Here is a 24,434-nt window from a genome sequence, read left to right as displayed (position 1 = left end):
GGACTGCTGAGTAAACAGTTGGTTTGTATTACTTAAAGAAAACACAATTAGAAAGATAAATCTACCAGAAAAAAAAATAACGCAATATTTTCAAAACCAAAATGTACTTTGGGTGGGAATGGGTAGAGTTAGGAGTGCTCCAGAGAATAGTGGCAAATTATGTAGTTTTGAATTACCTTGGCCTCTATCACCTTCTATTATTATTGATTATTATCATATAGCCACAGAACTACAGATCTATTGATAGTAAAGGCAGCTAGTAATCCAGTAGTCTAATCTCCCAGTGCTATACATATCATATTCAATAAATATTGGCTGAACTGAAACAATTCATTTCCATAGGAGAACTAAGACTCTAGGTGTCTCTCAATTGAAGAAAATCAGATATTATAATCAAGTGAAAAAATTTTAAACAGGAGTGATTTCTGCTTTATAAAAGCAGCTTACCACAAATTCAGTGGTAAGCTGCCGCAGACCAATTCATTATATTTTAAAAAATAAATTTATTTATTTATTTATTTAGGCTGCATTGGGTCTTCCTTGCTGCGCACAGGTTTTCTCTAGTTGAGGCGAGCGGGGGTTACTCTTCGTTGCGGTGTGCAGGCTTCTCATTGCGGTGGCTTCTCTTGTTGCGGAGCACGGGCTCTAGGTGCATGGGCTTCAGCAGTTGTGGCTCACAGGCTCTAGAGCGCAGGTTCAGTAGTTGTGGTGCACAGGCTTAGTTGCTCCGTGGCATGTAGGATCTTCCCGGACCAGGGCTTGAACCCGTGTCCCTTGCACTGGCAGGCGGATTCTTAACCACTGCGCCACCAGGGATGTCCCAATTCATTAATTTTTAAAACTCTCATACATACAATTTTTTGGAAGTAAACCTATCACGTAACAGTATTTTATCTTTCTGTATTCAGCTTTTCCTTTTATAAGCATTGTTAAAGTAATGTATTAGTTCTTGATTATGCTGTAGATATCAATAGGAGGAAATAACCTAATAGGTAATATTGAAGAGGAAATTTACCCTTGAGAATGTACTAAAGTAATTTATAAAGTATATAATCCACACATAATCAGGGCTTCCTATTTTTCAAGTGGTTCAGATACAAATGTGTTAATCGATGTCTCTGCCATTCATTCCAAGCTGAGAGCAAAAACAATCCAAGTTCAAAGGACATAGCATTTTAAATTCACAGATACTGACTGTGAGCATTTTACAGACAGGAACTATGTCTGGCCCATTTTAGATACTGGACAAATAATAACTGCATTGGCAGTTTATTGAATTTGTCAAGCAATGTAAGATATTTTTTGGTTAGGCACTTTTTGAGTCCAGTGTGTTATCACTGTAACAGGTGATAAAATGTTAAACACACTGCTGGGTCTTTTCTGTGACTTAACAAATAATTTATTTCTGAAATATATGTACAACACATGTGAAGATGCAACTGTAAATGACCACAACGGAGATCCTATCAAAAATGACTATAGGCAAAGGGATTTCTGGGACCTTTCCTAACTAGTTATAACACAAAACATGCATATATAATCGTGTTTCCAAATCTACAGCTTGAATTGGTAGCTTGGTTATTTGATTCGGTGTGAAGGTAACATTGAAAAATTCATATTATAGTAACCTCACTATGATTAGAATACTATCAATTATCCTAAAACAGGGAGAAATATTCTAAATCCTAACTTTTAAAGAACTCATTTAAAATAATTATTTATAACTAACTCAGAAAAAGGCCAAATGAGGACGTAGGTAAAAAAAAATGTCTCTAAGCAGCTTCAAACCGATGTTACAGTGTCCCCGCACAAAGGTCACACACTTTTTCTAAAGGAGAGTTCCTCAAAGGACTCTTGAGATACAGCTTTTCATTGTGTGGTTTTCTGGCCTGCAGATTATAAGCAGTAAATTAAAAGGGTGGGGAGGATAATAGAACTATGCTCACTAACAGCAGTAAGAAGCAACAGCTGACAGTGAGGGAAGGGATGGGCAAACTATAACAGACAATAGAACTAAAAAAGCAAAGCTATTCAGAGCTGTGTAGTGTGAGCAAACAGCCCCGCACACCATTACAGGAATAGAGAACTTTATCTGTAAATGTAATTAAGTGACTATTCATAATGACTACCAGTTTTTATACAGCTGGAATGCATACTTTATTTCCCATGTGTATGTGGAAACTATTATTCTAAATCTGAAGAGTTTTAACTGCTGTTGGTCACCACACTGTCATCTGTCTCGGTCTGGAAGGGCCTACTACCATGGTGCGCCATGAAACCTTTACGTTTTAGCACTGTGCTCCACACTGTTCACTATTACATTGTAACACATTATTATAAGAACCTCTATAACTCATTATGAGATTACCAAAGGCCACATTGCTTTCTTGAATCTATTGTTTAACTAGCTGGTTCCTAAAATACCCCTCTAATACTCCATGATACAGAGCCGTAAAATAAAATGACTGACGTTTAAGACTCTGTGCCTTCTCCAAAATGAGAGTATTATGTATCTAATAGTGGTGTCGTGAGGATTAAATGAGATAATGTACGTAAAACACTAAGCACAATGTCTGGGGCAGTAAAAGACCTCAGGAACGGTGGCTATTCTTATTTCAGCAAGCCCCAAACACCTATTTTGCAGGTGCAAAAATTAAGCCTCAAGAGGAGAACTGATTTCCTAATGCTCTAATATCCAAGTTATTGTCCCAGATAAGCAGCTTAGCTGCGTGTGTTGGTTTGGGATATTGACAGGGCCTGGGGGCATGTTCCTGCAGGACTCCAGTCTGCAGAGAACTGGACGAGTATGTTTGAACCGTGAGGCATTAGAGGCTATTCGATACCAACGGGTGTTCGAGATAGCCAGTTGCGTGCTAACAACATCCATCACCAATGTTAACCCATTCGTCTATCTCAATACACCCGGAAGCAGCAAGACCCTCAGATACAGCAGGTTGTTAGGTAACCGGGGACCAGGACGAGGCAAGTAACAGTACACGGGGGTGAGCTCACATCCTGGTTTCGTCAACTTTAAATAGGGACGAGCACTTCACGCGAGGGCTGAGGATGACAGGAACTAGGAACTAACTGGGTGCTATGTCAGACAGGTGTAAGTTACCCCACCTCCCAACGCCTTTCCCGGAGGGGGGCCGCCATGCGTTTTCGAGTCCCCGGAGAGGGCGATTTCTTGCTCCTTAGTAGCGCTTACTCCCCGCCCTGTAGATAGGGAGTCAGGACTTCGCCTCTTCGCTCCGGAGTGAGGGCCGAACAAGCTCGGACCTTCCCGGTGCGCGCCACGCCGCGGCGGGACCGCGGGAGGCCTGCGCGCTGCCCATACGCGCCCCGCGCTCGCCTGCTCTAAGATGGCGGCGGAGGCAGCACGCTCACACCCCGCCGCCCGCCCGCCTCCGAATCGCGGCCTCAGGAGGCGGGAGCGGGCCGGGACGCGGAAAGCAGGAGCGCAAAGGCGGCGCGGACCGTCCATTCCAGCACGTTCCCCGCCGCCATGAAGCGTCTCGACATGCTAGAAGCCCGCAGACGACTACGACCGGGAACACCGCCGGCGCCTCAGAAACGGGGCGGGTGGGGGGGCGCGGGCAAGGGGAAAAGGAAAAAAGAAAAAAAGAGAGCGGCGGCACATCCGGGACCCTCCGCCCGCCCCGCCCCGGAAATGACGTTTATGCCGGGGGCGGAGCCACGCTTCAAAGTGGATTCTTCCTCTGCTGTAGCTCGTCGTTTAAACAAGGTGTCTGGAATCGCCCTCGACACCCCCTCTCATGGGTTAGCTGTTACCTTCTCCCGGCTCTGAGGCTTTTGGGCACTGAGCTGGTTGCTGCGACTGGCAGCTCTCGTTTCACAGAAAGTATACCTCGCACCACGGCCCTCAATTCCTCCGCCAGCCTCGCCAGGGCGTGTAGTACCGTACCTCCGAGGGGACCCTGGGGTGACCTCAGCCCCCGCCAAACTTAGCGCGTCCCTTCGGAACCCTTCCTCGGAACCCCGGCCCCGCGCCCAGCCCAACCCGGTTCGGGGGCTGTCAGTCAGGGTACTGAGCCCGCCCCTTCCGGCCGCTAGCCGGGCCCGCCTCCTCCCCTCTTCCCTCCCCCACCCCTCCCCGTGTGAGTGTCTCCCTCTCCCTCTCGCTCCCTCTCTCTCTCCCTCTCTCTCTCTTTTGTGAGTTATAGCAACCGTTGCCTTGTGAATCAAGCGCCATAGTCACCGTAGTCCTGGCGACTGTTACCCATCAACAACAACTACTCCTCTCCTCCTCCTCCTCCTCTTCCTCCTCCTCCTCCCCACCACCACCATCTCCATCACCCACCAACAACACCACAATAATCCACAGCCAAGGTGAATATTCTTCGGTCTCTACATGTGTGTGGGAGCGTGTGGATGCGTGTGAACGCGTGTGTCCGTGCGTGTGTGTGTGTCCGTGTGTGCGAGCCGAGTGTGGCTGTGCGGGGGTCTCACTCCTGACACCGGGGCTGCAGCTGTGGCGCCGCTGCCGAGGGGTTCCGTCCCCCGGGCTTGTTTACAATGGACCGTGCGCGCTGCGGCTGGGTCGGGGGTGTGGGCGCCGCGCCGCCCGCCCGCCCGCCGGCCCCGGCCCTCCGCGGCCGCGCTTCAGGGATGGAGCGGGAGCTCGGGGGGCTGCGAGCCGAGCGGGAGAGGGAGCCACAGTTTTGCGTTGCGGACGGTGGAGCTCTCCCTTAGGTCTGGGTCTGAGGAGGAGGGTCAGGTGAAGAGATAAGGTTTTTTTTTTTTCTTTCTTTCTTTCTTTCAATTTTCTTCTTTTTCAAAGCTGCTTGGTTCCTGTTTCTTTCAAAACCGAAATAGACAAGTGTGTGCAAGGGGGGACCCACGAGGTGGTGTTTTGTTGTTGTTGTTCACTTGTGGGGCCTTGTTATGGGTTTTGTTATTTTTATCCTCGTACATCGGTGAACTTTTCCCACTGCCTCTTGCCTTCATTTTTGCCCCTCTTTGCCTTGTGCTTAATGAGCTGCTCTTCTTTTACCATCATCAGCTGCATGGTTTTCTTTTTTCTCTTTTAAAACTGTGTTTTCTTTGTGCTGCAAACAATCTTAATATCCATTCGGCACTCTTCCCTCCCCCTCTTTCTTCTCCCCCCACACCCCTTGCACACACACTGAAACCAGGGGCCTCTTTGCTGGGTTCTTTGCTGCATTGGGAAAGAGATCTTTTTTTAAAAAGTCTCTCTCCTCTCTCTTTTTCGGTGTGTGTGTGTGCGTGTGTGTGTGTGTGTGTGTGTGTGTGTGTGTGATTTAAACCGGATGCAGGGCATCTGTGATACTTGGGTTAGTAGTTATTGACAGTGCTTTATCCTTCATGTGGAGATGGGAGGGGTACGAGTGAGGTTCCATTTCACTTTGATGAACCTCCTTCCCCACAGTGGAGTGTTAACAATTTTCATTGTGGTTATGAGACTGTGTGACAGACAGGGAAAGGACGTAAGGAAGCTTTGTGAGAACTCAGTTTACAGTGTTATTTGTGACAGTTATGGTACTTTAAAGAGTTTTTTTTTTAAATCTTCTCTTCGTTTTCCTTTGAGAGTTGAAATTGAAGTCAAGTTGTTCATAAAGAATGTATGAAGCTTCTCAACTTGAAACGTGTGTATATTTCACTTTCTTTGTGGTTGTTAAGATCTAGGCATATGTGTTCTTAACATAGTCTTTTAAATTTATTTTTTGGTTTTCTTTGGACAGTGACTTAAACCTGCTGAAGAGAGAGAACTCTTTCCTTTTTAGGTCCTTGCTTCAAAACTGTATTTTTCTCTATAGATTTGAATACTTATCAGTCCTCAAGTTATAGGCTCTTAGAGGTAACCCAGTTTTACAGATCCTGTAAATTTGTTCATTTTTCAGTGTAATGTTTAATTAATTATCAGTAAAGAGTTTTGATAATGAATGTGTGCTAAAACAAATATAGTGTACTGTAATATTCGCACAAATTGAAGTTTCCAATTTGGAATTTTTAAATGCTTATTTAAATAGTCTTCTTTCTAACAGCAAACATATATTGATTTACCTGACAGAGCAGCCTGTGAATAATATGACAGTATTAATTATTCTTCAGAATGTCACTGAGCAGGTTGGGTAATTGTAAAGCTATTAAGGCTAATATTTTGTAAAATAAGAGGTTTAAAAAAAATCTTTTCTTTTTTAAAGTCCATTTCCTTGTGATTGCTATTTTAAATGAGGGTGATGTTTGTTCTGAAAGAAGTCTTTCTCAGAGCACTCAAATTTCTTTATATTTGCCCTCCCGCCTCCCCAACCTGGGTTTCTTGCAAATCTCTGATACTAACCTGTATTTTTTTTTCTGTTCAGATGAGTGTCAAATGCCTGAACACTTTTGGATGGTGAAGTTCCTGGGTCCTATAAACTCTCTGAAGTTAATAGGAGTTTTGCTGTCTTGAGACAGTTTCAGACCTTATGCCATTTACATAATGCATTTTCAGTCGAGTAGATTATATGCTATAATTTTATGGTTTAATATTTTTACTTGCAGTGTCCAAGAATTTTTTTCAGGCATTTCACTCATTACGACTATCTCAGGTTTTCTATAATTCAGATTTTCATTCACAAGGTGATTTGAGAGCAGAACTTAAATTGAATTCTATTACCTATTCATTTTTAAAAGCACTTATGTGATATAAAAGTTGCTGCTAGACATGCTTTGGACTCAAGTGTGTCAACATTATTCATACGGATTAAGTAAATAATAGCCAGAAATACTAACAAATGATAAGTTAAAAAATTTAACACATTGATAAATGTTTAGTAACATTTTTTTTCTGAGATATTTTTCCTAGGAGGGACTATATTATGTATTTGTATTCTCTTGTGTTTGTTTTTAGACTAAAAAACGAACTCGGAAAAGTGTCCAAACTTTAAAACTAAAATTATGAAATAGGAGTTACTTGTAACTTGTTTTGAATAGCTGAATATCTGTGATTCACTGTATGTCATAATGCCTATCTCAGTCTTTTTATATTATTGTGCCTATAAATTGCATTAAATGGTATATAGGCAGATTTATGTAGTACATTTAAATGTATAACAGTAAACTAAAATGCATTTCTAAAATGTGCCATTCCACAATGTTTTCATTATATGGGGTAGTTATGCCTAATTTAAAAAATAGTATATTACTCCTCCAGTATTCAAATAGTCTCGTACTCTACTTAGGTACTCAAATAAAAGGTTTATAGTTTACAAGTACTGAAATAAAAAATTTATAGTTTATAAATTTAATATACTTTGATGCTAAACAAAACAATTTTTAAATCAGAAACAAATTTAATAGTAAAAAAATTACCAATTAAAAATGAATTGTAAAATCAAGATAGATTTAATCTATTATTTAAAGGATGATATGTGTTACTTTTTGGTAACATGTTTCATTTTTCTTGAGAAAGTTGATGTTTTATGTGCTTTCCTCTAAACTGTCAACTGAAAAAATCAGTAGGTGGAGTATGATCTTTGTGTCTCAGATATTATAGTATGTGTGTGTGTGTGTGTGTTTAAAAGAGAAGATATAGCATCAGATATGTAGGAAGAGTTAGAAAATTTTTTTTTCTGAACAGTGTAGTAGGAATGTTACTTTGTTTTATTTTGTATTTCTAGTGAGCCTGTGTTACAAGAAATGAGAATACCGAACAAGGAGGCTTTCAAATTACAAAAGAGTCTTGGAAGACATAAACCTTTAAATTATGAAAAGTCTGCTTTTTTTTTTTTGCCTGCTTTGTTTTTAATGCTGAGCATTAGGCTAAAAATCCTCTACTTCTAGTTACTTTAAAAAATAAGCACTTAGTTTCCCTAATGGAATCCTTTGCTTTTAACTCTTTGGTATGGCTTCCCAGTGGCTGTTGCAAAACAGATTTTAAATTCCTCTCTGTTCACAGGTGCATAGTGTTCCCATATTTTGGAAATCCAAGATTAAGCGGATTTAACTAAATCTTGCTTTGTTAGGGACAGATGGCTGCTTTAAACAGGTGTCACTTTCATTTCTAGTGCATTGTGTTGGGACTTCCACCGGTCCACAAAAGGGCTGTCTAAAGCAGGTGGCATCCTTTGCTTTTGTCCTTAGTAAAATATACTTTTGGAGTTAATTATTTTCGTAGGAAGAGTTTTCTTTTTAAAGTAAAGGTTTTGAACTATTCAAATTGATTCCTAATTTAATTAGCGTAACTTTTATTTTTGAATATCATTCTTGTTTTGAGCTGTGTAAGTTGCAGATCCTTTCAGAAAACACTTCAAATTCTTTAAAGGAATGATAAATTCCCTTTGAATCCAGCAAAGTACTCAGGAGCACTTTACACAATTAGTCAATTTATCTGAAGCAAAAAGCCAAGGCAGATTTGAATAAAGTGAAATTTGGTTAACATGACAAGTTAACTTTTGCCATCCCATACTTGAATTTTTTGGGGGGCAGCATTATTTTAATTTAAATGATAAATGTTGAGAACCAGTGTTGTTTTTGTTGGTTATTTTAAATATTTTCAAATGAAAACATTTTCCTTATCTACTTCAATTGTTATTATAAAGTTTTTAGTGCTGTTTTTAAGTGAAAATTGTTTTCAAGCATTAGTGTTTAAAAATACGTACTGGAGTAAATAAAATAGTAACAAACTATTGATTTCTAAGGTTCATTTTTACTCGGATTCTATCCTTTTTTGGTGGAAATTTTATACATCTTACAACAGATGCACCAGAGGGTGCTGTGCTGTTTGCAACAAGAGATTATTATCACTAAGAATGTGAACTGATTAGAACTTTTATTTAAAGAAAAAAAATTTAATTACTTATGCATTCAAGCATATAATAGCCTTATTTTTATGGAGTTTCAATTTAATCTACTGTCTTAATTGGCAGCTTTTCATCAAAGCCTATCTTTCTGTGTACTAATATATATTAGCACAGCATAAAACAATATCAAGATTGATATCTTTGGCATAATCTGAATGTCAGCATTCGTCCTGTAGGCATATACATTTATCATCTTCTTATGCAGGTATTTTAATCTGTATCTAAAAAATTTAGTTTAACTTGAAAATCATACTGTTTTGGCAATATGGCTTTGTACTCCATAAATTTGGCATTGTTGCACATATCAGTATATTGTATATCCTTACAGCATTTATATATGGCATAATTAGTGGTATGCTTTTTATGGTATAATTTAAAACTCTCAAAAGTATAAATGGTAATAATAGTTACCAGGCTAATTAAGTCAACAACAATAATAACAGAAATTGGAGAATTTGGTCCCCACTTCATGCTGTTAGAATAGTCTGGTTTGAATATTTAACTTGGCTTTATTAACTGAAAAGTTTTAGATTCTCCACTTTCCTCTGTGCCTTATACTTCTAAACTGGAAGTGATCTTATATTGCTTTCTGTATCTGAATATTTGTTCATGGAGATTTTTTTTTTTTTTAGGAGAACTGTTGAATTCACTGTTTTGGGTTCTTCTTGCATCATTGACTTTACTTCCTCAGCAGTACATGTATACTCTAAAAGACAAATACTGAAGCAGTGGTAGTCAGTATCTGCCTCAAGTAAGCTTAGAAAGGTATAGTTATATCAAATAAACTTTTTTTCCCTCTAGATAACGGATTTATGTATACTGTTGTCCCACATTTAAGTACAATCAGCAAAATATGATATTTTTTAAAAGTACCTTTATAAGACATGCCACAAAGAATTCAAAACATCAATAGAGAATAATAATATTTTTAAGTATTAGTCTTGCTAAAATAGGTTAGGCATTTTTCCTTAAACATGTGATCCTACCAATTCATTAACATAAACTAATTTATGCCACTAAGAATTTAAAGTATATGACGTTGTTTCAAAACCTTTATATTTGATATTTTATATATCACATCAAACTACAAGATGTACTTAATGAAAATGAATGAGTTAAAAAATTGGAATGTATTTAGAGTATCAAATAGGTATGTGTTTTGTTTTTTAAATAGATTGAGGATAAGTATATTGGTTAAAAACACAGGCTTTGGACTCAGATTTCAGATAATCTTATTAGCTGTGGAACCTTGGACAGGTTGTTTAGCTTCATTTAGCCTCAGTTTTCTCATCTGAAAAATAGATCAGCCTTAATCTGCTTTATGGAGTTTTGTGAAGAGTAAAGGAGCTAGTTCATGTAATGTGCTTTGCTCAGTATTTGACATGGAACACATGCTCAATACATGTTGGTTCTTAGGGAATACTGAGAAGATACCCAGTCTAATTTTTTTGCTATCTAAGAATCCTTTTAATACACTTCTGACCATCTACTTCCCAGTGGGTCCTAAGTTTTTAAAGATTTTGCCTATTGATCTGCACTCATTAAATAATTATTACCTCTTCCACCCTTTTAAAAATAAAAGACACGAAGCTGTCAACTGTAGGTTTGGATTATCATTTGATAACCAGTCTTGTTATTACACTGAATTAATAGGGTGCTAGCCCAAAGTTATGTTTTAGTTTTACTTTGCAGCCTTATTGTAACGGATTCTTTTTATGTTTGGATAACTCTCCTGGTCTAGGGATCTCAGACTGAGAATTAATGATGTAACATTTCATAAACTCTTAACTTCCCGTGGTCCATTTCATTGTCCAATTGATATTTTCCTTTTCACATCTATTATACATGAATTCATTTGAAAACATTTTGAGCCCTATTTATAAACATTTTACAAAATGCAGTTATTAATATATAATAATGATAATAGTTGTATAAAGATGAGTTCATCGAGGAATTATTCCAATTTATATGCACTGCTTAGAATCGTTATTTTACTAACAGTAGAAAAATGTGAGGTCACCATTTGTTTACCTGTAGCAATAAGTAATTTTAGAAGAATTTGCCAACCCCAATCTTGAGGTATAAAGTAACCTCAAGAATGTTATTCAGTAAAACATATAATATGAAATAGTAGTAGAAAAATAACGCCTTTGGTTCCCTTTGTTAGGGCATTAAAGATGTTGAAAGAATCATTTTAGTTGACTGCTATATCTAAAGTTACTATTCAGTAATTTGCTATATTTCTATTTGTCTAAGCATTTTGACTAAGAATGAAATGTTTTTCTCATTTTACAGTGATCTCAATAGCCCGATCTTTCTCAAAGTGGAAATGTGGTTTATACATTACAATTGAAAATTTATCTGATACCGTGTGTCATCTTTTTTGCTGAAGCATTGTGTATTGTACAGGCTTTTTGCCTGTCTCCCTCATCTTACCTGCTCCCATCCTCCTACTCCTGTTAAATGTTCAATTAATTATATGATTCCTTTTACATTATTTTTATAGATAATTAGTCCCAACATAAAAAGTATGTAGACTCTCAGCTCAGCCGTCTCCTCTGCTTCCTTTCTCTAGTGAATCTGACACACATTTTAAAGGGAACTTTTGGAAAAAGGCTAGGAAATGTGACTTATTAGGTGGTAAGGTTATATATCATTCTTACCATTTTTAATCATCCATTATCTTCTTACAATTTCTATCCATCTGACTGTCCTCATGAACAAATACATATCCTTGTTCCACTAATGATGTAACCTGAGCATAATTATGCTCCACGAGTTTCCCTTCCTAGTCCCGGCTATGTATTGGCCTCTGGCTGAGCACTTTAGGTTAAATCTCTTGTCTAGTCCCAAAATACTGTGTTTGCACAGTCACATGTGCCTGCCCATTGCTGACTTTTAACTCCTGGATTCTTCTTTCTCATTACTTTTATTAGAAGCTGTAATACCCAGTCAGTATTGCTTGCCTTTACTTTACAGTGCCTGGTCAAGATTACGAGAGGTCTTCCTGTTTAGGCAAAAATGGGCAAGGGATAATAGGAGCTGAGCCCAGGAAAGCTAAGAGTGAGGCAGCTGGCCTGAAAATGAAAGTACATTAGTTGGTGAGAGGAGACCTAAATTGAGAGGTGATGTGGAAGGAGAAAAGAGAGGGTGACTAGGCTAGGAAATAAAGGTCTTCAAAAGTGCCAGCCAAAGGAGAGTAAAGAGGAGAAAAAGAGCTTCTGTTCTGGTATTCAGTCTGCCACTAAGTGAAAAACCTTAAGCTAGTCACTTAAACCTCCTAGGTCTCAGTTTCTCCATTTGTAAAATGAAGCAGTAGTGCTATGTGATCGCTAAAGCCCTTTCCAGCACTAATAGTCTATGATTCCATGGTGAGATTGGTGTGGAAAAAGGGAAACATGCCAATAACATGGAGCCTGGAATTGGTGTTTCCTTTACTGATGGCATTTTGCTTGCCTATTGTTTCTTCTGATAAGAACAACAAAGAAAGAAAACCCAGCATAAAAAAACATGGGTCTAGCATAATGGCCATACCTATGTCACAGTCAGAAGCTTCCACCATTTCAGTGGCCCCTGTAGCGAGCTATGGCCAAGTGCCCTGATGTTCTCACCCACAGAGGAATTAGCTGCGTCTCACAGCTTGAGCTCCTGCTGCGCCAGCTCCTCTATGTCTGTGTGCCAGACAAGTGTCTGACAGTTGGGGCTCCTGCCTGTTGCTCCCCAATGAGGTATTTAAAACAGGACATAATTTCCCAAGTATGTGGATAGGCAAATTAACAGAGAAAGCGGGGTGGGGTGGTGAGGAGCCCAAGCCTTCTCTCTCTCTCTCTCTCTCTCTCTCTCTCTCATTAGAAGCAAGAAAAATTAATTTAATTTCTGTTGATCTCATTTTTTAACATTTCTTCCCCAGTTATTAAAGCCTTGACTTTTTTCTTCCCTTCATGCTATTCAGCTAGTTTTGAAAAGAGCTAAAATCCTGTCAAGGAGTTGGGCAAATTCTGAGGGCTTTTGGACTACTTTGGGGCCCTGCTGTGGGGAGCATTGCCATCTTCCACACTAGTATTCTTTTGTAGTTTTCCATTGGCAATAATTGCTGCTTTTCATTTCTCTGAATATTGTTTATACTTGGTTAGCATTTTTAAAATTTAGGTTTGGTGGCAGAAAAATTGTGTCTTTTAGTCAAGAGGTATGCATTTTCATGACTTAAAAAATTTTTATTGGAGTATAGTTGATTCACAATGATGTGTTACTTTCAGGTATACTGTAGAGTGAATCAGTTATACATATATCCACTCTTTTTAGATTCTTTTCCCATATAGGTCATTACAGAATATTGAGTAGAGTTCCCTGTGCTATACAGTAGGTCGTTATTAGTTATCTGTTTTATATATAGTAGTGTGTATATGTCAATCCCAGTCTCCCAATTTACCCCCCCCCCCTTTTCCCCACTGGTAACCATAAGTTTGTTTTCTACATTGGTGGCTCTATTTCTATTTTGTAAATGAGTTCATTTGTACCATTGTTTTTAGATTCCACATATAAGCAATATCTTGTGGTATTTGTCTTTCTCTGTCTGACTTACTTTGCTCGGTACTTTAATGTTAATTTGAGAAGTGCACTTACAAGATTTTAGAGGATTGCATGCTGTGAAAGGAAGTATTTTTGCATTAGTTCAAGATAAGTCTTATATTCTGCTCTATCTCACCTCACCTCTTTTACCAGTTTAATAAGGAGTGTATGAAAGATTAATAGATTGTAATTGTTGCTTTTAAAATTATTTTTGAATGCTATTTTTATTGATAGAATCGTATTCAAGTTTCTGAACTACAGATCTGAATGATTGATGGCTTTATACATTTCAGTATAAAACTATCATCCTTAAAAATGCATCTGGCCCTCTTCAGTCTCAATCAGCATAGTTTATCTTAATGTGCAAAACCATTTCAGAAACCCTTTGCTAGTCACTTAAATTTCTTTCTTCCATGCTTTACTTTTGGGGGTGGTGAGGGAGGGTTGCTGGAGAGGGGCAGGAAGAGGGAGATACATTTAGAAATCATATCCTGTTTCCATTGTTGAATACTCGTGCATTGCATACTCTATCCAGTTTGTTTTCCTGGACTGTGACGTTTTGGTGGAAATAGAGGTTGGGGTGGGGATTGCAGGGCATGGGGAGGGGAGAAACAGAAATGACTCAGGTGATCCAGTATGTCTTCCAGATCTATTTCCTTTCCTGTTGTAGTATTATGCAGAGTACACACACTTTTGTGAGGATAGGCATTTTATTACTTCGTATTTGTCTGTGATTCCTTTTCTCCTAAAGATTGACTGTATCTGTATATGTCTATCCCTTAGTATATTGGTGTGCAATAATATCTTTCTCTTTTAAAGAGCCTATATTGTGATTTAGTCATGCACAGATTTAGAAAGGTAGAAGACAGTGGTGAGAAAATCTAGTTTGTGTGCTAGATAACAGAAATGATGCTTTAAATCCACCTCTCTACATTTTGCTTTGGGTGGATTGTTTTCTGGATATATTTTTTGCAATAGAACTTAGGTTTTTCCCCTATTCCTATTGAGGCTGACATTTTAAAGAACCAAAGAGTGTAACCTGTCACACCAGGCTTTCACTGATTGACATCTGGTTATATCTGATGACAATCTTGGAGATGAGTTTTAATGAAGTGTCAGCATAAGGGTCATTAAAAAAAACACATGAAAAGATATATTAGTGATCTGAAAGTCACTTTTACCATCTTAAATATACAATATGCATGTTTTGATGTACCACGATGAGAGCCCAACATGAAATATTGATATACAGGCACCAGATAAAGTTAGATTCTTTGTTTCGATCGTGTAACATAATCACACTGCATGCTTCTAAAGGACATTTCAAAACATGTTTTGTTTAAAACGTCACTTTATATTTTTAGAGTGTACTTATATTAAGAAAAATGGATTTTATCTTATATATAGTGTTTTGTGTATATGTGTGTGTTTGTGCATAGACCTTTAGAAAGTCATTTTAATTGGTACTTCAGAACTTCTGTCAAAACTGCTTTTGCTCACTGGTTTCCGCATTCTACATATCTAGGAACTACTCCAGTGCTATTTGGTTGAGGCAAAGAAAATTAGGGGAAATGTTTGACTTAAGTTCTTTGAATGACCTTCCTGTGATTTGGGGAACGATTTTTAATGGTGTCTCACATTATACGGAGATATTTAGAGGCTACCTTTAGTTAACAAAGGCCATGAACGCTGAAATTGAATTAAGTTATTAAAGGCAAAAATTGTAATTCTGATTGTAGTAGGTTAAGATATTGTGCTGCTGGATCAACATTTGAGCTATGCTTTTATTTTTAGAAGTCTGCCGAGTTTTGAAATTTAAAACCTTTTAAATAATGTTGAATGAGTGGAGCTGTATAATAGATGTGGATTTATATTTCACCAGAGGTTTGAGAGCCATATGGTTTGGAAGTAAGTGGGTTTTATCTTTGAAATTGGGGGGTGATGTATTTTAATATTTTGATTGGGTTAGATTTACTTGAGTATTTACTGGTCTTTTTAGAAATGCCAGTGCCCATGGAATGGAGATGAAGATCAAAGTCATTTGTGGGAGGAGGTCATTATAGTGATCCTGATACGTTACTCACCTGCAGTCATGCTGTCCTTGATAAACTTTAAAATAAAGGCATCTTTCTTGGATAATATAAACCTCTCTATGATATTGCATTTTTGTTAATTTACACAGCTGTCTGGAATTTCCTAAATCCTGTAGCACAGTCCTGTGTAATGCATTGTCCGTGAGCTTTGGAAGCTCCAGTTTACCCTTTGGTTTACAAACCTTAGAAAGAATGCTAATAGATGACACCGCATGCCTAGAACAACACCTTAATCTGAAGGAATGGGGTAAGATGAGGGTAAATTGGGGCAGGAACATATAGTTGGAAAAATTAGAGTACGAATAATGGTTAGTACAGTATAGAGAAAAAGAAGGGTGATGTTAGGGTCTACATAAGAAATTCAGTTTGCCACATTAAGTATACTTAATAATATTACCACTACAGTTAATAACATTATTTCTAATATTTTATTCAAAAACATTCTAGCAGAGACATAAGAAATAATTGGATATGTTAGTCTATAATCTTGTAGTTTAACATCATTGTTCTTTAGCTTTACTTTTGAATGAGGAATTAAAGGATTTATATCAATGTGTATTTAGTGCCAGTACTATTTTGGTTAACTTAGGAATCCTGAAATGGCTCAGCTTTCTATTGGGTTTTAAGGACTATTTTGAAAGAAAAGAGAGAAATTAGGTATTTGATACGAAATTATATATTCTCAGCTATGTGGACGTATTTTTTAAGATTTCAGATTTTAGAAGGCAGAAATGATGGAGATGATATTTAGGAATCAAGGGTGAAAACAAAGGATAGGAGGAGACATTGAAAATGCAGTTAGATGAAATTAGAAAATTTTGAAGTAAAGATTAAAAATAAGGTGAGATGGATAAATCAAAGTATGAATGGTGAGATAATTTGTTGGGTGAATAATCATTTACTTTTTTGCCTTACTTGATTTTAACGAATAGGGGAAGCTGAAAAACAGATTATACTTAAGTTTCTTATGGACACTACATTACTTTTTTTGTCTGAAATATTTACAGTAAAGCTCTGGGACTTTTGACTATTATTGTATGTGATTTCACTATTAATGTTGTATATAGAAAAGAATTAAACTGAGATGTATCAGAGTTTTCTTGTAATTATTTTATTGTTACAAAGTTATATATTACTATAGAAAGTTAATATATTCAATTAGAATATCTGATTAGCTTATCTGATATCTAAAGCAGTTTACATATGGGAAGCCAATATATAGTGAAAATCTGTGTACCATAAATGTTTATAATCTTAAAACTTTCTTTTTTAAAAACTTTTAAAACTAACAGTGAAGAATATAGAATAGTATAGTGAACCCTCATGTGTCCATCACACAGACCTAAGGATTATTACGTTCTGTTCTTAAACCTATATAATTTGAAATAATTTGTTTATTGAAATAAACTTGAATCCTATTTTGTTCTACATTGTTTTGAAAAAATTTAAGTCTTATGTTAAGAACAGACTCAATGTAGCCTTGAAACAGTGCTTACGTTATATTTAAAACAAAGTATTTAAGAGTGGTTGATCTTCATGTTGTTTCTTCTCAGCACAGCATTTGTAAATCAGGAAGTTTGTTCTCATTTGTTGGTCAAGTCTTTTGTTTAGTAATTCCAGGGTCTTCTACTTGAAATCTGACCTATCATTAAAAAAGGGATCAAGCACAAGTGCTGCAGCCCTTGTTTGCAGGATGCAGGAAAACAACTCTCTTGATATTTACCTCCCAGAGGTGAAAGGGATTAATATTTTGTACGTCATTCTTTTAATTTGTTTGTGGGTAGATTATATTGCTCTACTTATTCTGTATTGGAGTAACTCCCCAACAGCAAACAACTTAATGTTCTAATTTGGAAGAACACCATGTGAAGGAAAGCTTTATCAAATAATTGACTTGTATTTTAGAACCTGACCCTGTTTGCATGGCAGCTAAGCTTTTGAGTCTGAAGCTGGAGCCTCAAGCCACCTATAGTGAGTGTCTTCTTTCCTTAGGGGCCCAACTTCAGGCTTTATCCCTGTTTCTACTTAAATATTCTACGGCCATATTCTTCTGCCCCTTTACTGTGTCTGATCTGCACAGCTGACCAAAAGGGGTAGCCAGGATGCTGGAGTAGAGATTAAAGAGGTAAAAAGGTCTGTTGCTAGAGTTAAACATGCTTCCAAATGGCGCAAATATATAGATTCCAGTAGAGACATCATTAGGATGTTTTATTTTAGAAACAGAATTTTTAAGTTGGAACAGACTTTGGAGGTTATCTCGTTTAACTCCCCCAACCCCCATTTATGTGAAAGAAAACGGAGGTTAAGTGACTTGGACATACAGCATTTATCAGAGCTGGCGCTGTTGAGCCCTAGGCTCCTCACTCCTCGACCAGTGTTCTTATGGTATATATCATAGCTGGTGAAAACCTTTCCTTAAAGGCAGACAGCGCAAACGTGCTGCCGTAAGTATTCACTCTACTTGCTTATTTTATCTAGAGTTTGAGCTCTGTATTTTTCCTAGAAAAAGTAAAATTTTATAATTCTGTATTCAATATTTGAATAAATATCTTAATTTTTATCATCTTCCAACTATAATTTTTGTATATAGGTCATTATTTAATTGCTTTATTTTAAAATGATATAGAAATGCAATTAAATTTTATTTTCCAAAGTTTTAAATGGCTGTACATTAAGGGGAAGTACCATACTTGCTTGTTTTTTTTTTTAAGAAAGAAAATAGTAGATTTGTAATCCCTATCGTTCGTATTTCCCCTTGCTGTGTGTTAGTGATAATATGTCATAATTTGATGAGGGTAAGGACGATTCTAATCCTTCTAAAGATTGTAAAAATTCATTGAATTTTTAATTATAAAAATTGAAATATTTGTTCCTGTAGGTCACTCTCTTGAGGAGCAAAAGTAAAATTACTGGCAGCTGTTATTGGTCATACAAGCTGAGACTTGCCTGGCTGGGATTTAAAGGTGCTGCAGCACTCTTAAGTAAGAGAACCAACGAATGAGAATGTGAAGGGACTGCCCTTTATTCCATAGCAACCAGAAGCAATACCAGCAGTCATGCTATTATATGACTTCTTATTTTCTTCATCTGAGTTTTTGGAAGGATATATTGTTTACTGATTACTAGTATGAGACTGTGGCAGGAATAAGTAATTACCAAGATTTTGTCTTATTTTTCTGTGTGTGTGTGTGTTAGAATTGGAAGTAAACCTATGAGGTCAGGCTTGAACTTAGTTTTGGTGTCCTGTTTTGTGATAAAGATGACCTTTATCATTTGAGCACTAACCCTGTTGATTATTTGAAATAATCCACCTCAGAGAGACCAAGAAAATGACAAATAACTGAACTTTCTAGCAGTAATCTGATGCTCTTACCAGCTTCATTTGTAGTACCAAAGGATACATTTATATAAAACAAGAGTAGGTTTCCTATAGGGGAAAACCATTTGTCTTTCGCTCTTAACAAGGTAAATCCCCATGGACAAACCTTTCTTGTAAAACTGTTCTCCTTGGATTTCTCCTCACCTTCAATAAAAAAGGAACTATGATAAACAAAGGCATGATGAAATATTAGTTAGCTCTTGCATTTTTGCCTAGAAGTTACTCATTCTTAATCTTAACTTTTGTTTGTTTGTTTGTGTTTTATTTATTTGCCTGCGATGGGTCTTAGCTGTGGCATGCGGGATCTTTCGTTGCGGCGCACGGGCTTCTCTCTAGTTGTGGTGCACGGGCTCCAGAGCATGCGGGCTCAGTAGTTGTGGCACGCTCGGGCTTAGCTGCCCCAGGGCATGTGGGATCTTCGTTCCCTGACCAAGGATCGAACTGGCATCCCCCGCATTGGAAGATGGATTCTTAACCACTGTACCACCAGGGAAGTCCCAATCTTAATGGTTTTATTTTTTTTAATTTAATGAGAGTTAAGAGAGAATCAGAATGCAGTGCATTAAATCAATTTTGCTTTCTGTTAACTAAAGAAAAGGGGTTTTGTTTTTGGGCGTGGGTGGGGAGGAATCTGAATCACTTACTTTTAGACTTAACTATATTCCTGATTTGCCAACACACCTACTGGCCCATAAAGTGGAACAGAAAATACAAATAATTCAGATGAAAAGAAAATGCTAAATACTTGGAAGTCTAAACTGAGGTTTGAATATAGAGGTTGAGTTACCAGTTACTAAATACTAGACTGCTGTATTTGTTGGATATAAAGAGGAAGAATCTAAAACATGGTGTGTGGTCTTAATATCTTATGAATTTATAATCTGGATAAATTTTTACTAGAACCGTTTCTTAATATGGATTAATAGAATCCTCTAAAAAGGAGGTACTTTGGATGTTTTCAAATAGCCCAGAGTTTTATGTTTTGGGGGTCACAATCTTGCAGGATTCCTTATTGCGTATTCATCAGAATTATTTAAGAAATATTTATTGAGTGACCATAGCCTTTGTTGTTAGGAAGCTTATAGTCTAGGGTACATTTTCAAATTTATATTTCACCATTCTGCTCTGTAACTTCTCTTTTCTGGCCAGCCTGGCTTTTGATATTGTGTAATTGATTAAAAGCATGAACTTCAGAATGAACAACCCTGGGTTTGAATTCCAGTTCTGCTACTGATTAGTAGTTTAACCTTAGGCAGATAACTTAAAATACTGTTTCAAAAAATTAAATTAGATAACATAGGCAAATAGCACTGTGTCTGACATCCAAGTGCTTAGTCAGTGGCAGTTGCTGTTACTTCTCTATAGTCACCTGAATTATGCCTTGTCCTTTCTCTTCTCTATTACTTGGGTCTCATCGTTTATTCTATTTAAAATGTGTTCCCCACCCTGCTTAAATTCATCTCTCCTAAACTTAGAGTGGTCCCTAACTTGATGGGTTTACTTTTAATGAATTTGTTATTAACACAGCTATTGATAGCTAATTGTGATTTAGATTTATGGCTGTAAATGTCTGATCTTTCCAAATTGTTTGTAAGCTTCCAAAGGGCAAATGACTACACAATAGGTTTTTGAACTCAACACAAAACCCAGTGGCCTTTCCTAGTAGAAGCAGTCAATGAATAATTATTGATTAAGCCTCAGATTGTTTATCTCTAATCAAATTATAGAAAACACATTTAACCATTTTATAACTTTGTCTAGACCTGATTTTATAATGACCATTTGAGCAATGCAGTTCTGTTATTCCAAATGGATTTTTTAACTTTCTGTTTTTTAAAATGGATTTAATGGAATGAATTAAATGATTTCATGAGTTTTTGGTATTTCTTCAAATTAGCATCATCTAGCAGGGAGTAGATTTGGGCTGACCTAATCAGGGACTGTTTTCCTCTTACCTTTCAAATGACATATTGTTACCTAACTCTGTATCTGTATATGCATTTTATACATACACACACACACACACGTGCGTGTGTGTGTGTGTGTATGAAATTTCAGACTTGCCTGGAATTTCCTTAGTGTCTGACAAGACTAATTTCTTAGTTTCAGAACTTGGAGAGTCCCTTTTAGGATTCAGTACCTTCTTCCTATTTTCTGGTTGTGGCAGAGTGTGGAAATTCCTAATGCTACTTAATATGGGAGAGACATGGGGGGCATTATGAGAACTTTTTTGGGAGGGGGGCTACTTCAGATACCCCCAAACTCTTTAGTTTTTCCTTTTGTTGCCTACCTTCACTGTTCCTACTGGAATGTCCACAAAGTGCAGAATTAGGGCATGAGTTCCAAGGTTATACCAAGGCACTTAGTGGTATCAGAGTGGAATTGTTACAGCAGTCAAATCTGTGGTTGCACTTGCGCTAGTCCACCAAGGGTTGCACTGTGGAAAGGTAGCACTTGCTTTGATGTCTACTACAGACTTTACCCTGAAGAATGTTTTTTTTTTTTTTAATATGGAGCTGTCATCCATAAATCCATAATCTCTTATTTATTTATTAAAAAAGTTTTTTTAACATCTTTATTGGAGTATAATTGCTTTACAATGGTGTGTTAGTTTTTGCTGTATAACAAAGTGAATCAGCTATGCATATACATACATCCCCATATCTCCTCCCTCTTTTTTTTTTTAACATCTTTATTGGAGTATAATTGCTTTACAATCGTGTGTTACTTTCTGCTTTACAACAAAGTGAATCAGTTATACGTATACATACATCCCCATATCTCCTCCCTCTTGTATCTGCCTCCCACCCTCCCTATCCCACTCCTCTAGGTGGACACAAAGCACTGAGCTGATCTCCTGTGCTATGCAGCTGCTTCCCATTAGCTATCTATTTTACATTTGGTAGTGGATATACGTCCATGCCACTTTCTCACTTCGTCCCAACTTACCCTTCCCCCTCCCCATGTCCTAAGTCCATTCTCTATGTCTTTGTCTTTATTCCTGTCCTGCCCCTAGGTTCTTCAGAACCTTTTTATTTTTTTTCTAGATTCCATATATATGTGTTAACATGCAGTATTTGTTTTTCTCTTTCTGACTTCACTCTGTATAACAGATTCTAGGTCCATCCACCTCACTACCAGTAACTCAATTTCGTTTCTTTTTATGGCTGAGTAGTATTCCATTGTATATATGTGCCACATCTCCTTTACCCACTCATCTGTTGATGGACACTTAGGTTGCTTCCATGTCCTGGCTATTGTAAATTGAGCTGCAGTGAACGTTGTGGTACATGACTCCTTTTGAATTATGGTTTTCTCAGGGTGTATGCCCAGTAGTGGGATTGCTGGGTCTTCTGGTAGTTCTATTTTTAGTTTTTTGAGGAACCTCCATACTGTTCTCCATAGGGGCTGTATCAGTTTACATTCCCACCAACAGTGCAAGAAGGTTCCCTTTTCTCCATACCCTCTTCAGCGTTTATTGTTTGTAGATTTTTTGATGATGGCCATTCTGACCGGTGTGAGGTGGTACCTCACTGTAGTTTTGATTTGCATTTCTCTAATAATTAGTGAAGTTGAGCATCCTTTCACGTGTTTGTTGGCAATCTGTATATCTTCTTTGGAGAAATGTCTATTTAGGTCTTCTGCCCATTTTTGGATTGGGTTGTTTGTTTTTTTGATATTGAGCTGTGTGAACTGCTTATATATTTTGGAGGTTAATCCTTTGTCAGTTGCTTCGTTTGCAAATATTTTCTCCCATTCTGAGGGTTGTCTTTTCGTCTTGCTTATGGTTTCCTTTGCTGTGCAAAAGTTTTAAGTTTCATTAGGCCCCATTTGTTTATTTTTGTTTTTATTTCCATTTCTCTAGGAGGTGGGTCAAAAAGGATCTTGCTGTGATTTATGTCATAGAGTGTTCTGCCTATGTTTTCCTCTAAGAGTTTGATAGTGTCTGGCCTTACCTTTAGGTCTTTAATCCATTTTATTTTTGTGTATGGTGTTAGGAAGTGTTCTAATTTCATTCTTTTACATATAGCTGTCCAGTTTTCCTAGCACCACTTATTGAAGAGGCTGTCTTTTCTCCACTGTATATTCCTGCCTCCTTTATCAAACGTAAGGTGACCATATGTGCGTGGGTTTTTCTCTGGGCTTTCTATCCTGTTCCATTGATATATATTTCTGTTTTTGTGCCAGTACCTTACTGTCTTGATTACTGTAGCTTCGTATTATAGTTTGAAGTCAGGGAGCTTGATTCCTCCAGCTCTGTTTTTCCTTCTCAAGATTGCATAAGCTCTTTTTAAAATCAATGTATTTTCATTCTGTACCATCTCTTTTGATGAAGTTTGGTGAATTTACTACCAGTTATGAAGTCATCTTGACCTCTCTTCAGACTTAGGGGATTCCCTTCAATTTCTAGAATCAGTTTAGGTGTACAAGTTCGTTATTACTTTTTGTAATAATCTTCAATTATTTATTGAGCCAATATTGGCACCTACAATACGGGCCAAGCAGTGGAATGCTGTGGAGGATACAACAGTGAACAAAATTAATCAGGTCTCTGCTCTAGAGGAGTATACATTGAAGCAATTGGAGATGAGGGAGAGAGAAAGTAAATGAGTATTATAATAGATGGTTATAAATGCTGTGGAGAAAAATAAAGAAAGAAGGGGTATAGAGAGTGTAGGTGATGAGGGTGGAGGAAATTGTAATTTTAAATAGGATAATTAGGAAGAACTTAAAGAGAAGGTGACATTTGAACAAAGTCTGACAGAGGTAAGTTTTGTATATTTCTTCAAATGTGGGTTTATGTATTTATCTTGACGCCTTGATTGGTGCTAGCCTTCCTTCTGTACTAAAGAGTCCTAATTGTTTACATCTGTCCTTATTTTTCTTTCTGCCTTTCTCTTTGCTGCCTTTTATCATTTTTCTATGCCTTTGAAAATAGAGCCTTTTCGTTTATATATTCTTTTTAAATGTATTGACTAAAACTATGGTTTTCTATAAGGAAATAGGCAGATGAAGAATCTCTTTCGAAAACTTTTAGCTTAGTTTTGTGTTTTTGTTTTTTTGAGAGGAGAGCGGATATTCATTTCTTCAAGTTCACCCTATCTGCTTACAATTGAAGGTTCTTCTGAAACACCTGTAACTATCACTAAAATATATCCTAAAAAATTGGAAAGAATTGATGCATGAAGTGTTAAAAGTAAAAAAAGTCATAATTAATAGACAAATAGAAATTACACTAGCCAAACTGCTGGTTTGTTGGTTATGCTCTCAGTTTGCTTATATGGCTGATTTAAACTGGAGAAAGAATCTTTGCATTTGGTGGTTTCTGTGATCAAAATGCCCTTCAGTGTCTTAGATGTGAAACTAGAATGTCATTGTTTATATAGCATAGATATCTATCATTATCTAGTCATCTTTAATCGTAACTTATCATGGATTTATGAATTGAATTTTTTGTAAAATTTTGTATATGCAAAAAGACAAGTGAGAGATTATTTAGATAAATAAAAGTTACTAATGGAGGCAGTGGAGGTCTTGAATTCTGTTATTTTGACAAATAGATTGTCA

At 37.2% G+C, this 24,434-nt stretch overlaps 1 protein-coding gene across 2 annotated transcripts in view; it reads left to right on the top strand.

Moving 5' to 3' along the window:
- Positions 1 to 5,386: 5,386 nt before the first annotated feature.
- The window catches only part of RFX3 (regulatory factor X3), a 291,963-nt gene continuing 272,915 nt past the window's right edge, over positions 5,387 to 24,434 (top strand). For both annotated transcript variants that reach the window (XM_060014684.1, XM_060014683.1), the window contains exon 1: positions 5,387 to 5,627. In XM_060014684.1, the coding sequence (XP_059870667.1) occupies positions 5,606 to 5,627 (22 nt within the window). In that variant the 5' untranslated portion in view covers positions 5,387 to 5,605. The remainder of the gene's footprint in view (positions 5,628 to 24,434) is intronic.

Source organism: Delphinus delphis, chromosome 6 (assembly GCF_949987515.2).
Source record: "Delphinus delphis chromosome 6, mDelDel1.2, whole genome shotgun sequence".
Lineage (NCBI taxonomy): Eukaryota > Metazoa > Chordata > Mammalia > Artiodactyla > Delphinidae > Delphinus > Delphinus delphis.
Note: the sequence above shows the minus strand (reverse complement) of the source record. Positions and strands in the feature narration are given on the sequence as shown.